This window comes from Lithobates pipiens, unplaced genomic scaffold, assembly GCF_037356315.1.
Source record: "Lithobates pipiens isolate NorthernLeopardFrog02 unplaced genomic scaffold, aLitPip1_a1.2 Scaffold_19, whole genome shotgun sequence".
NCBI classification, from domain to species: domain Eukaryota; kingdom Metazoa; phylum Chordata; class Amphibia; order Anura; family Ranidae; genus Lithobates; species Lithobates pipiens.
The window spans coordinates 217,994,670-218,006,689 of record NW_027507764.1 but is presented as its reverse complement, the minus strand read 5'-3'; the positions used below and the strand labels follow the sequence as shown (position 1 = coordinate 218,006,689).

Below are 12,020 nucleotides of genomic sequence, written 5' to 3'. Positions count from 1 at the left end.
TAGTTAGAAGTCACTTTCAGGACTCCTCAGGTGAAACTAAATCTAAATATCCAGGCACTTATTCATGCGGGCAATGTGACATGTGTCCCTATATATATAATTCTCGAAAGATCAGACTGCCAAATGGCAACCTGTTTGTTTCGAAATTTCACGTTACATGCTCCACTCCAGGCGTTGTATATTTGGCCCAATGCCGTTGTGGAGGATTTTACGTAGGCAAAACTAAAAGACTATTTTCTATCCGCATAAAAGACCACATCAAACCCATTCTCAATAAAAAAATTATTACAGCCATAAGTAGGCACATAGGCACCCATCATGCCTTTGACCCCAACTGGATACGATTTTCAGCCCTGGCCCATATACCTCTAAACTCAAGAGGTGGCTCAGTGGACAAGCTTCTCTTACAAACTGAAGCCAAGTGGATCTTTATTCTAAAAGCCACAAAATACCCTGGTTTCAATGAAAATATAAGCTACAGATCTTTTCTATAGCTAATCTCTGTTTGTTTGTTTCATGAACCCTCCTACCTCAGCTGTGAGCCCCCGTGGAGCCTGGCATGAAGAGAGAGAAGTGATATCCCTTTTTCCCCCTTTTTGTTTATCTTTTCCCCTTCCCTCTTTTCCTCCTACCCCCTCCCCAATTTATTTGGTTTTCTTTTTGTTTTTTATTTTTTTATTTTATTTTTATTCTTATTTTCTTTATTTATATGTTTATGTTATATTTAAAAATATCTCTGTACATCAAAAAATGTCATTTCTAATTACTATTAACGCTGTACAGGTAATATATACCGTTTAATGTCTCGCTTTGCTTGGCCCAAGGTGGGTTTCATGGTTTGCACACTTGGGGATCTCTGTTGCTCTCTATGAGTCCCACCCACATTGAGGAGCTTTGCTTTTTCCCTCCTTCCCTACACCGCATTCCTAAGCCATACTATTTTGTGATTTGGGACTGGATCCTCTGTTTTTTATCTTCCCTTGCTCCAAGTATGCAAGGGCATATGGACACCCAAGGGCGCCGCTGGGTCATATCCCCAGGCGGCTCCCGATTTGAGGTGGAAGGGAGCATGTAATCCCCTCTAGGGTTAAAAGCCATGACAATCGTCGTTTCATCTGCCCTCTATGCAGGCTTGTGTCTTCCCGCCCCTTTAAGGGCGGAGAGCTAGCATAGCCCTATCTCCATCAGCATTTATCCAAATGAACCTCGTGTCAGCACTGAGGCATTATGGGGTTGGTAGTTCAAATGCCGACTTGGAAGGCTTTGCACATGCTCACTGCTTCCACCTATGGCTGTCCGCATCGAGCCGGTGACGTCAGACGCCGGCTCGATGGATGGGGGATACAAAAGGCAGCGCTGTCACTTCATCTGTAGTGCAGGTTCAGCACAGATACTACCGCCACGCTGACTCTTCCTTTTGGTAAATATACTTTTTTAGTTGAACTTCATACTGTTACAACACCGTTTCTCATCTTTCTATACCTATATCTATTCATCCTTCTTTTTATTTGCTTGTAGGTTCAGCAAGCCTGGCAGTGGCAGCATACCGCTGCACTCTGTAATTTATAAAACACCACAATGAATCAATTGATTCTTTCTTTGTAATCTGTTGCATTTGTATTGCACCAATATTATCATATGGAATTAATTCTTTCATCTTTGACTCTAACTGCAGGTAAAAATAATTTTTATTCCTTTTACTCTCTTTAACAGTATATTGGTAGTATACCCCCAGTAGCCACTTCTTACAACCCTTATACTAATTAGGCGTAATTAAAATCAATTGTTTCATTCCTTTGATAATGAGCATCTCATGTTCTACTATGGAGGCATGTTTTTCAGCCCCAATTCCCTCTTATAATTTAGGGATTGATATCATTTACCCTTTCTGTTACAAACTAACATTTTTTAATACCTGTGCTGGATTTGTAAACTTGGTACTTATCTCTGGATTTTGTTTTTGATCTTTGTAGCGCTTGTCTACCTCCATCTATGCCCTGCATGGGGCTGGGTTGTTTTTAGCATTTGATCCTGTCACCTAATTCTTGCCATCTATTTCACCATCTATTGGCTTGTGGGTTGCGATGCCGGGAATGATTATACCTGGGTAAGCATTGTACCTCCTTGGACTGAGCAAATTGAGACCAATGTCATACTTAATGTTCTGAAATTTATGTGTATCTAATTGTATGGCATAAATGTATTTTCTGTATTCTTAAACCTTTTTTTGTGTTTATGTTCATGTTAGTTGCATACTCCCCTGAAGAAGCAAAAACGCGAAACATGTCGGGAGGATACATGATCATTCTCAGCAACTAACATTTTCAGGATCCCCTATACTTTGTCATGTAATTTTTTGTATAAAAAGTGTATTTGTTATTATATTTTTGCTATTTTGGTTTTTCCAAAATAATTTTAACATATTTCCAATATTAAAGCTATGAATTCTTTTTTAAGAAATCTCTGTCTCTTTATATAGTGTACCGTAAAAAAAATCCCCTGCCCCCCCCTTTTTTCCTATTCTTGGATACAATATTTATAGAATTATTAGGGGATGAGGTACCTTTAACAGTAATGTGTCTCTGGGATAGTGTGGACCAACTTATTTCTATAACAAAATGTTATCCAAGGTGAAGGCCTGATTTATATGTTAATGGGGACCCCTATACTTGAGGAGGGCCTGGTGGGATGTCACATACAAAAAAAGAAAAAAAAAAGATACAAGGTTGTTCCAATCTTACAATTTAGGATTGCATACCTGCATCCACACTGGATGCTGACTTGGGCTACGATAAATGATCCATCTGACCACTGGATATGGTTACGAATGTCACGTCGACCTCAATGCAGGTGGTCAGACACTATAGCTAGGTACTGTGTGCTTCACCTATAGCAGCCCCCTTTCCCTTAAGACGAGCAGGCCTATCGGTACTTGCCCCCAGGACTTATACACATTGCTATAGTACCTGGCCACCTCAACAGGGCAGATGTGAACAGAGCAAACAACAGACTACTTGCAGTTTAGCAGACAGCGTGGTTCTAAGATGGTCCAGGTAATAAGGCAGGCTGAGTTCAGGAAATAGCCCAATATCCGATCTGGGTCATATACAGGGAAATCCAACAGCAAAGCAAGGCAGACAAACAGGAGGCTTGATCAGGAACAATGCAGGTAACTGTCTCTATCACAAGCAAGGGATAGAGTGTTCGATATGCTTATATCAGGTGACTGATCATATTAATCGCCATGCAGGTGGACACAGACAGGGGAAAAGCAACAGCCAACACCCGGGTATTGGAATGAGAAACAGGGACACTAAGTGATCATGATAGATATACTGTGTAGTTTTTACTTTTCTAATACTATTTTTATTCTTATTATAATATTTATGTGTAATAGTATGATTTTAATAATGGCATTTTCCTAATAATACGTTTTTTTTACTTTCCCAATGCTATTGATTAATGTCTTAGCAAATGGTAGGCATGATAGGTAGCTGCTGCTTTCATGTTTTCCTTGTCGCTATAAGAACTGATTTCTGCTTCTCTGAAGAATGGCAATGAAAATATATACAAGATCTCTACTGAAGAAATTATTTAGGTCACAAGTCAAGCATATCATATAACATGGCCTTGTTCACATCACTATTGTATGCAAACACTAAAATTATTCTATTAATTAAATGTTCCTTTTTTTATTCTTCAGGAATTTGTCATTAAGCCAATCTACATACTGCATGAAAGCAGGGCTGTTTCATAATTCCCATAGTTTGTTATTGTTTTTTTTTGTTTTGTGATGATTCTATTCATTTTGAGTCTCACTTGATTTACTTTCCTCTCGGCTTAATAGAAGTGAATTAAATAATTCAGTGTTTGTCTCGTTGCAGTTACACAGCGACTTGATTGAAAAGCCATGTTTTTGTGTCCTTAGCTGAACTCATTAGCTTGAAATAAATGTTAATACTATGAAATGGTTTCTAAAAATGTAACCATTACAAACCAAAACAATAAAACTGGAGGGTCCATAAAAATATGTTGGAATCTTAACTCAATAGGGTTTAGGCTATGAGGAATTTAAAGGATTTATTTATATAACAGCAGAACCTCCTCAACCAGAATCAAAGTTTAACTGCATGCTTTCAAAATATAATACATCTGGAATTGTCCCTGCTGCCTATGAAAAAATGCTATTATGATGGGTTACTGTACTGATGAAATCACTCCAACATTCTTAGCATCCATCGTTGCTTTAAAAAAAGCCATTCCTGGCCACCACTAGAGGGTGCTGCTTGGAGACTGGAATAATTGCATTGAAAAAAAACAAACAACCCATTTCCAGGATTTAGATGTTTTTTAATTGCATATCAGAATGTGCTCAGAGCTGGGAGCTCACAGTGAGGAAAAATGAATTATTATGAGAAATGGTAAAATATCATTCATGCATTTTTAGAAGCTGTTGGGACAAGTACACAAATACATTTCTAACACAAATACAGTTAAACTTTAATGGCTAAGTTCACTTTTTTAATTTTTTTTTTCTAAATTCCAGCTCCCCTATGTACCAATATAGCATCAATGTACTTCTTTTGAAAAAATAAAACAGCTTTGCATTTATTCTACACACCCTTACCTCACTCTCTTCATGGCTGTTCAAAAACACTTTATTATTAAGCATTATTTCTGGCTTACTTCCTGGAAAGACTGGAAAGACTTTAAGTTAGTTGATCAGCTGAGGGTAGATGATGCAGGGTGTGTGCTTATTAGATCAGCTGGTCAACTCCTTCCTGTATCATGACCTAAAGTCTGTCCAGGAAGTAATAGTTTAAGTAATAGATATATGTTAGTAACAGCCATGGAGATAGTGAGGTAAGCGTGTGTAGAATAAATAGAAAGCTGTTTTATTTTTGCAAAAGAAGTACAATACATAGGGCAGCTGGAATGAAAAAAAAAAAGAAGTGAACTGGTTTCCTTTGACCATTTGCCGACCAGCTCGCGCTGATATACTTCGGCAAAATGACAAAGCAGTACATCACTCCATCATCCATGGTTAGAGGGTGCGCGGAAACGGAAGCGTGCCCGCGGGTGCTGCGGACTCAATGTCGTGGCGAGGCAAAACCTCCCTGTTTTGTCTAGCAACATGACAGGTATCTACTGCTCCCATTGATTGGGAGCAATGATCTCTGTCATGTTCTAATGAGCCCATCCCCCCTACAGTTAGACTAAGCTGAGGGAACACACTTAACCCCTTGATCGTCCCCTAGTGTTTATCCTCTTCCCTGCCAGTGACATTTACACAATAATCAGTGCATTTTTATAGCACTGCTATATCACTGTATCGCTTCATATGGCTATATAAATGTCAATGGTCCCAAAATGGTGTCAAAAGAGTCCGATCTGTTTACCGCAATGTCGTAGTCACAATAAAAATCACAGATCGCCGCCATTACTAACCAAAAAAACGTATAATAGAAATGTCATACATCTATCCCCTTTTTTGTAGATGTGATAACTTTTGCGCAAACCAATCAATATACGCTTATTGCGATTTTTTTTTACCAAAAATATGTAGAAGAATACATATTGATCTAAACTGAGGAATTCGTTTTTTTTATATATTTTTGGGGATATTTATTATAGCAAAATGTAAAAAATATTGCTTTTTTTTTCACAATTGTCGTTTTTTTTTTTGTTTATATGACAAAAAATTAAAACTGCAGACGTGATCAAATACTACCAAAAGAAAGCTCTATTAGTGGGAAAAAAAAATTTGTTTGGGTACAACGTCACATCATTGTGCAATTGTCAGTTAAAGCAACACAGTGCAGTATTGTAAAAGAGGGCTTGCTCAGGAAGGGGGTAAATCCTTCAGGGCTGAAGTGGTTAAAGACATGATTTATGGTAATGCTATATACATTAGACAGGGCTTAAAAAAACATCATCCTACTCCATGCCGTATTAATAAACAATGCTATCTTAAACTTTGAGTAAGGGTGACTACACACAGTGTACCTGCAGTTTTTGTGCGGGTTAGCTGCCCTTTCCAATGGACCAAGTTTCCAGGATTTCCTTCACATTGCACAGGTAAAATCAATCAATGACAATGTCTTGGTATTTATCACAGCTATTTTCTCCCAGGGAAATTCCTGGAAATGGCCTGTTGGGAGTACTTGAGGAATGAGGTTGGGAACCACTGGTTTATATGAAGCAGTAAGGTATATGTCAGCATTACCAAATCAAATTGATTTAAAGTATCCCTTTCTGGTCCTAAATTAAAAAAAAATGCTGTTCCTCTTTTTTTGCCTAAGCATCCTAGGTCAATGGTCCTTGCCTTTAAATAATGACTGGAGTAATATGGTAGAGTCTTCTAAAAACAGCAGGTATGTCTTTCTTACATCACAGATACAAAAAACAAGGGTTTTATTCCACATTTTAAGATAGTGGATGGAGCCGTGCAACATATTCCTTTATGGTCCTTTGATTAAATACCATGAACTGCTGTTTTTCAATACAGATATAGCCTAATATTATAGAGCCATTTATTACAAACTGCATACAGCAATTTTAGGTTAGTTAAGCATCATCAGTGCAGTGGATGGCTTCTATGGTGTAGGGCTTACAGACAGACACAACCCACCTCACCATAGCGTGTCTGGTTGTTCCAGTCATTACTGCAGAAAAAAACTATTTTTTATATACAGAAATACACTACGAGAAAAATGTCCCTATTTGCACACATAAGTACAAAATATATATTTTTAACAGAAATAGCACATATTATGTTTTGTTAGTTTCGGTGTCAATGTCAGTATAAAAAAGTTTAGTACCCCTTTAATGAAAACACTGAGGCTACCAATGATGACCTCCACCTTAAAATGATAGTTGTCTAGTTCTCTCTGACTTTAAATCTATTATGAAATTAGTACTTTCTGAGCTACTGACCCAGAAAAGTAAGGAATGCACACTTTTTTAAACTGCATTTGCAGTGTTCAGTGCTTAGAAAGGTTAGGGAGGATGGTGCACTCTCCCTGGATGCCACCAAACAAGAAGTGCATTGCAGGCACCATTAAGGTAAGCTCACTTAAAAGAACTAGTGGTGAAGGCATTTAGTGTCTCTTCTTTCAGGTAAGTAACCACATAGCTCTCAACTGTCCCCAATTTTGAGAGACTGTCCCTGATTTGGAACAAAGTCCATCTGTCCTCCTCATTTTTGTCTGATCTATATAATTGTATATATAATGCACATTTTTATCCCTTAAAAAGTGTTTCCCAGAGCTAAACCTTTCATCCAATTTCTAAATTGCTGCATTTCTACATTTCAGAAACCAATATAAAGGAATAATAGTGGTAAAAAAAAGCACTTGTGGGTTTTTTGTATAAATATCTTTTAAGGGGTATCCCAGGGGGTGTGTCCTGTGCCTAAATACTTTTACTAATAGGTATCCCTCATTCCCATCTCTAAAAGTTGGGAGGTATGAGTAACCCAATGACACCAATAATCTATTTAGCTCTTACTAACTACTAACATAAGCAGGCACAGGGGCACTGCACTGACCACCAAAATAACGGGCAATTCTCCCTTGACAACCAATGTAAGACGGCACTTTACCGATCACCAATGTAAGTGAAAACTTCTCTAATGATCATCAATGTTCAGTAAGGAGACACTTCACTACTGAGCACCAATAAAAGTGAGTCACTGGCTACCAAAGAACAAGGGGCACTATGTAGGGGGAAGAGTCAATGAGGACCACAATAGTTTGGGGCGGTTTTACACTGGACAACAATCAAAAATCTCTCCAATGACCACCAAAGGGGAGCATTGCACTGACCATCAATATAAGTGGACAAAAAACCACTGGCCCTTAAAGTAAGGAAGGACTACGCTGACTACTATTGTGCACAACTATTTTCTCTGTTTATGTTTTATTTTCTAGCCATAACAACTGTATTTTGCAGGCAATGAAGCATAACGAGTCATCAGTTCACCGATTGAGGTGAGAAAAAAAAGTTAGGACATCAGTTGCAAAAAAATATTTTATAATATACAGTATGTTCATAAAAAATTTGTTATTGGCTACATACTTCCAAAAATATATATTATTTAGATCTCAGTTTCTTGCAGGACTAACACAAAATATTTGCTATGACTTCTGAAACTTTGATTGGAGGCCCAATTAACAGTTTAAATCAGGTAAATAAATTCCTGGGGCATAAAAGGCATGCAAAATTTTACAGTTAATTTTTTTAAAAAAAGCAGCCACAGCCTTGGTAGAAATGTCTCTCCCCTGCCAGCATGTTGTAAAGAAGAACATTTGCTCTCTATGTTAAGACAATAGTTTCTCTGCAGAAGCACAATCTGCAAGGATTATTCTCCTTGCTGATTGGAGAGGGCTAGCTCTGACTCTGCAGGGAGCATGAACATCTGCAGAGAGATCAATGCAGCTCTACTCTAAAGTAATCAAATGGTAAGACTTTGCACTACTTTTTTTTAAATGCTCCTGGAATATACAAGGGATAGGAGGGTCCTGCTCATGTGAGCCTACAATCTAATAATTCCTATGTCTGTAGCACCTACCCCCTGAAGGAGCGGCTGGATTTGATTCGGGCTTACCAATTACCTCCTCCAGCTCGTACTCTTTGTCCTTGTCTGGGGGTTTTCAGGGTTGATAACCCAGTAACTGTAGAGACCGACTCTTGAATTCCTTGTTAGGATTTTTATTTTGCATAAAACGGTTGAACAACTCAGTCTCTAAGTTGGGAATAGAGGGTATCAGGGTAAAGTTTAGCTCAAGTGCTTGGAACTGTTGACTTCAATAAAAATCTCTCTCTATGTATACAGTCCAGGGAACAGCCGCTGGCAACTGGACTCTTTAATTGTTGGATAAATCCTTAAATTTTAGGTTTAGCAGCCAACAGGTAATTCTAGCTTTTCAAAGTCTCTCACGCAGACTTGGTTGGAAACTTGGAACTTAGTTACAACTGGAAGGGTAGAGGTAGGAACTTTTCTTACTGTACCAGAATCTTTCAGCTGGTCCGGCGATACCGTAAGAATTGTGGATTCAATCAATGTCCATAGCAGCTCTGCTTCCAGGCTCTTACGGAGCAGCCAGCCTTGTGCGTGGCTCTCTTACCGAAGAGTCCTCCCCTTGTTGCATGTAGAGTTGCTGGGCCTCTCCAAAACCCAAGACGGCCCCGGAAACACCTTAGAATCCTCCTTCCAGTTACTGCGCCTCGAACTAGCCAGTTCTGAGGCTCGGAAACGGTTGGATCCGCACCCCAGGCCATGAGAACTTCTGGACCGGAACCCCAAACCACCTGACTTCGGCACCTTAAGTACCCCTTTCTCGATTACGCAGTGAGACAAACTCCCACTGATTGGTTCGGAGATAGAGATTGGTACCCAATGCCTCCAACCAGACTGTGTTCTATAGCCTCCCACAGGTGTACAACCCCACCTATGACCAGGCAGAACTTCTATACAGCCCAGCCAAACTGATGCCAAAGTACAATTTAGCACAATTAGCCCCAAAACGAATTACAGTTTTGGGCAAAAAACTAAATTTAACATATAGCATTAGGAGTACCGGTGCTACATGTACACATCTCAGGGCTTATTCGGCAAGACAGTGCATCAAGACGTCAAGATACACAAATTTCCTCCATAACAATCAATCCTATTTCCGGTCGTTTTAGTCAGCTCAGTTAAGAGATAGTGATGCACTTCGCATATGTATTTGCATATAAATAGAACAAGTCAGCTTGTGTTTGAAATTTTGAGGCCTTTTACAGTAAATCCTAGGAAATAGGAATATGGAAGTTGATACTGCAGACTTATTTCAAGGGATGTTTATAGGACTCCCCATAAACAGGATACAGCATAATGATTTCAACAAAAATAGTGGAAACTAAAACCTTTGTGTATATTATTTGTAATGTATAATCAAAAAAGACATATAGTTATCCACCTAAAGTTATTAAAACATTATATAGCTTTATCGATACTCCTAAAAATAAACTATGATTTTCAAGAAAAAATGTAGGATAAAACAGACTGGTTAGTAGTCCATGCAATTATCACAACAAACCTACAAAAGCCATAAAACATATATTAATATAATAAACATAGTATGGTAAATATATACTGTATATCAATCAACTATATAAGGTCACAAGAAACTAAGCTAAGAACTACTAAATGTGGTTTATATAAAGAACCTACATATAAAAGAATTATGTGCTATGTGCACAGCGTATGTATTATGTACATAATCCTTTTATACTGTATACATTGTAAATACAGGCCCTGATACCTCAGGACACCTAGTTCGACTTAAACAGTACAAAACTGAAAGAAAGGTTATCGCCTTTAACTGACCATGCTCTGTTTTTTTTGATACCCCAACATGAACACTTACCAATTAGATACATGCCAATCCAATCCCCAGCATCAACTTCTTCTTTAATATCCCAGTAGATAACCAGGTCCTGGGAGTGTCCTATGGCATAATAGGAGCTGCTGACCATTAACGTTGACCGACTATCCGAAGTGACGAGGTCGGTGTCACTGGTAGACCGTGGTATGGTTACTCCTTCATGAGGACTATTCCTGATGTCCATGTTATGAAACTGGTCAGGATTGTAGCTGTACCGTAGAGGTTCTTTGCACCGGCGCCTATTTTGAGAGTTCCTCGAAGGAGAAGCCATGGCAGCCAGGCCGAGGAACCTATTTTGGTACAAATTCTGTAAAGAATTGAAAGATATAAAACATGTAAAAATTTATAATACAACAAAATAAATTATAAAATAATTGCATAAAACTTTATTTTATAATTCCAGTTCAATAGTCTATTTCATAATTATCCAAAGCTTACTTCCTCTTGGCAACTAACACATCAGTGTTCACATTTGTAAAATCAAGAACCTCACTGATCAATTAAATACATTCTAAAGTGCAGTAAAGATTGTTTTCAAAGACTTTTGCCTAATAGGAAGAATGTGGTTTAGGCTTAAAGCAACACAGGTATTGATTTGATTTAAGTCCCATCTGAAACAAAAAACACCCTCAAAAATCTTCCAAAACGAAAGGGATAAATGTTTCCTGCTACCTTGTGACAATCATCTAAATTCCTGAATCAACGTACCATTAAATGTTTGTTATGACAGAATAATGAGCTGGGCAATTGTAACTCAGTCATAAACAACCAAAAACCTTTTCTGATTACATTTTGTACAAAACTGCATCAGCAGCATTATACATCCAAATAACTTTTTTTCCCCTCGTCTAGTGATGATATACCATTTCCTACAAGCAACTGAGAATGTTTAAAGGGTATGTGTACTTTCACAAACAGTGTTGGGAGGCAGCATTATATGAGTATCTACAAGCAGACTGCACAGGTGTGGACATCAGGGAAGAAGAGGCAGAAACAGTAAACAGTGGAGCAAACTGTAGTTGTATTACTATAGTAAGTAGAGGAGAAGGTGAGTTAAGGGTGAGATAAGGTTTGACTAGTCATACACTGTTAGTTTTTGTTTTGTTTAGCTAGACAAGTGAATGAAAGAATCCCCCTGCTAGGACATTATATTCCGAGAGCTGCACCCAACACCATCAGAATATGCAGATCAATGGCTACAGAAGCTGATCAAGAAAAGTTTTCTAGCATGTTCCTTCCACACTGCTACTACAGTGAAAGCCCATAGCATTCTCTGGTTGGATAAGGTGGAGAGACGGGGAGGTGACATCACAATCTACACCTCATCTAGTCATAGAGGAAATGCAAAGTGTTCTCTGGATGGTGCCTGTGCCAAGGAAGTGACAATGCAGCAGGGCAGCCACTCCACATACAGTGAGGGAAAAAAGTATTTTATCCCCTGCTGATTTTGTACGTTTGCCCACAGACAAAGAAATTATCAGTCTATACTTTTAATGGTAGGTTTATTTTACCAGTGAGAGACAGAATAACATCAAAAATATCCCAAAAAAACCTTTTCAAAAAAGTTATAAATTGATTTGCACTTTAAAG

General features: G+C 38.3%; 1 protein-coding gene and 1 long non-coding RNA gene across 5 annotated transcripts in view; one reads left to right on the top strand and one right to left on the bottom strand.

The window, feature by feature from the left end:
• HECW1 (HECT, C2 and WW domain containing E3 ubiquitin protein ligase 1) overlaps window positions 1-12,020 on the bottom strand; it is a 422,188-nt gene that overhangs the window by 237,155 nt on the left and 173,013 nt on the right. For all 4 annotated transcript variants that reach the window (XM_077491691.1, XM_077491690.1, XM_077491692.1 and 1 more), the window contains one exon: window positions 10,413-10,737. In XM_077491691.1, coding sequence (XP_077347817.1) covers window positions 10,413-10,737 — 325 coding nt within the window. The remainder of the gene's footprint in view (window positions 1-10,412; window positions 10,738-12,020) is intronic.
• LOC143998260 (uncharacterized) lies at window positions 724-2,345 on the top strand. The gene is made up of 4 exons (XR_013277808.1): window positions 724-1,420; window positions 1,519-1,675; window positions 1,974-2,107; window positions 2,249-2,345. It is a non-coding gene; the product is annotated as an uncharacterized LOC143998260 (long non-coding RNA).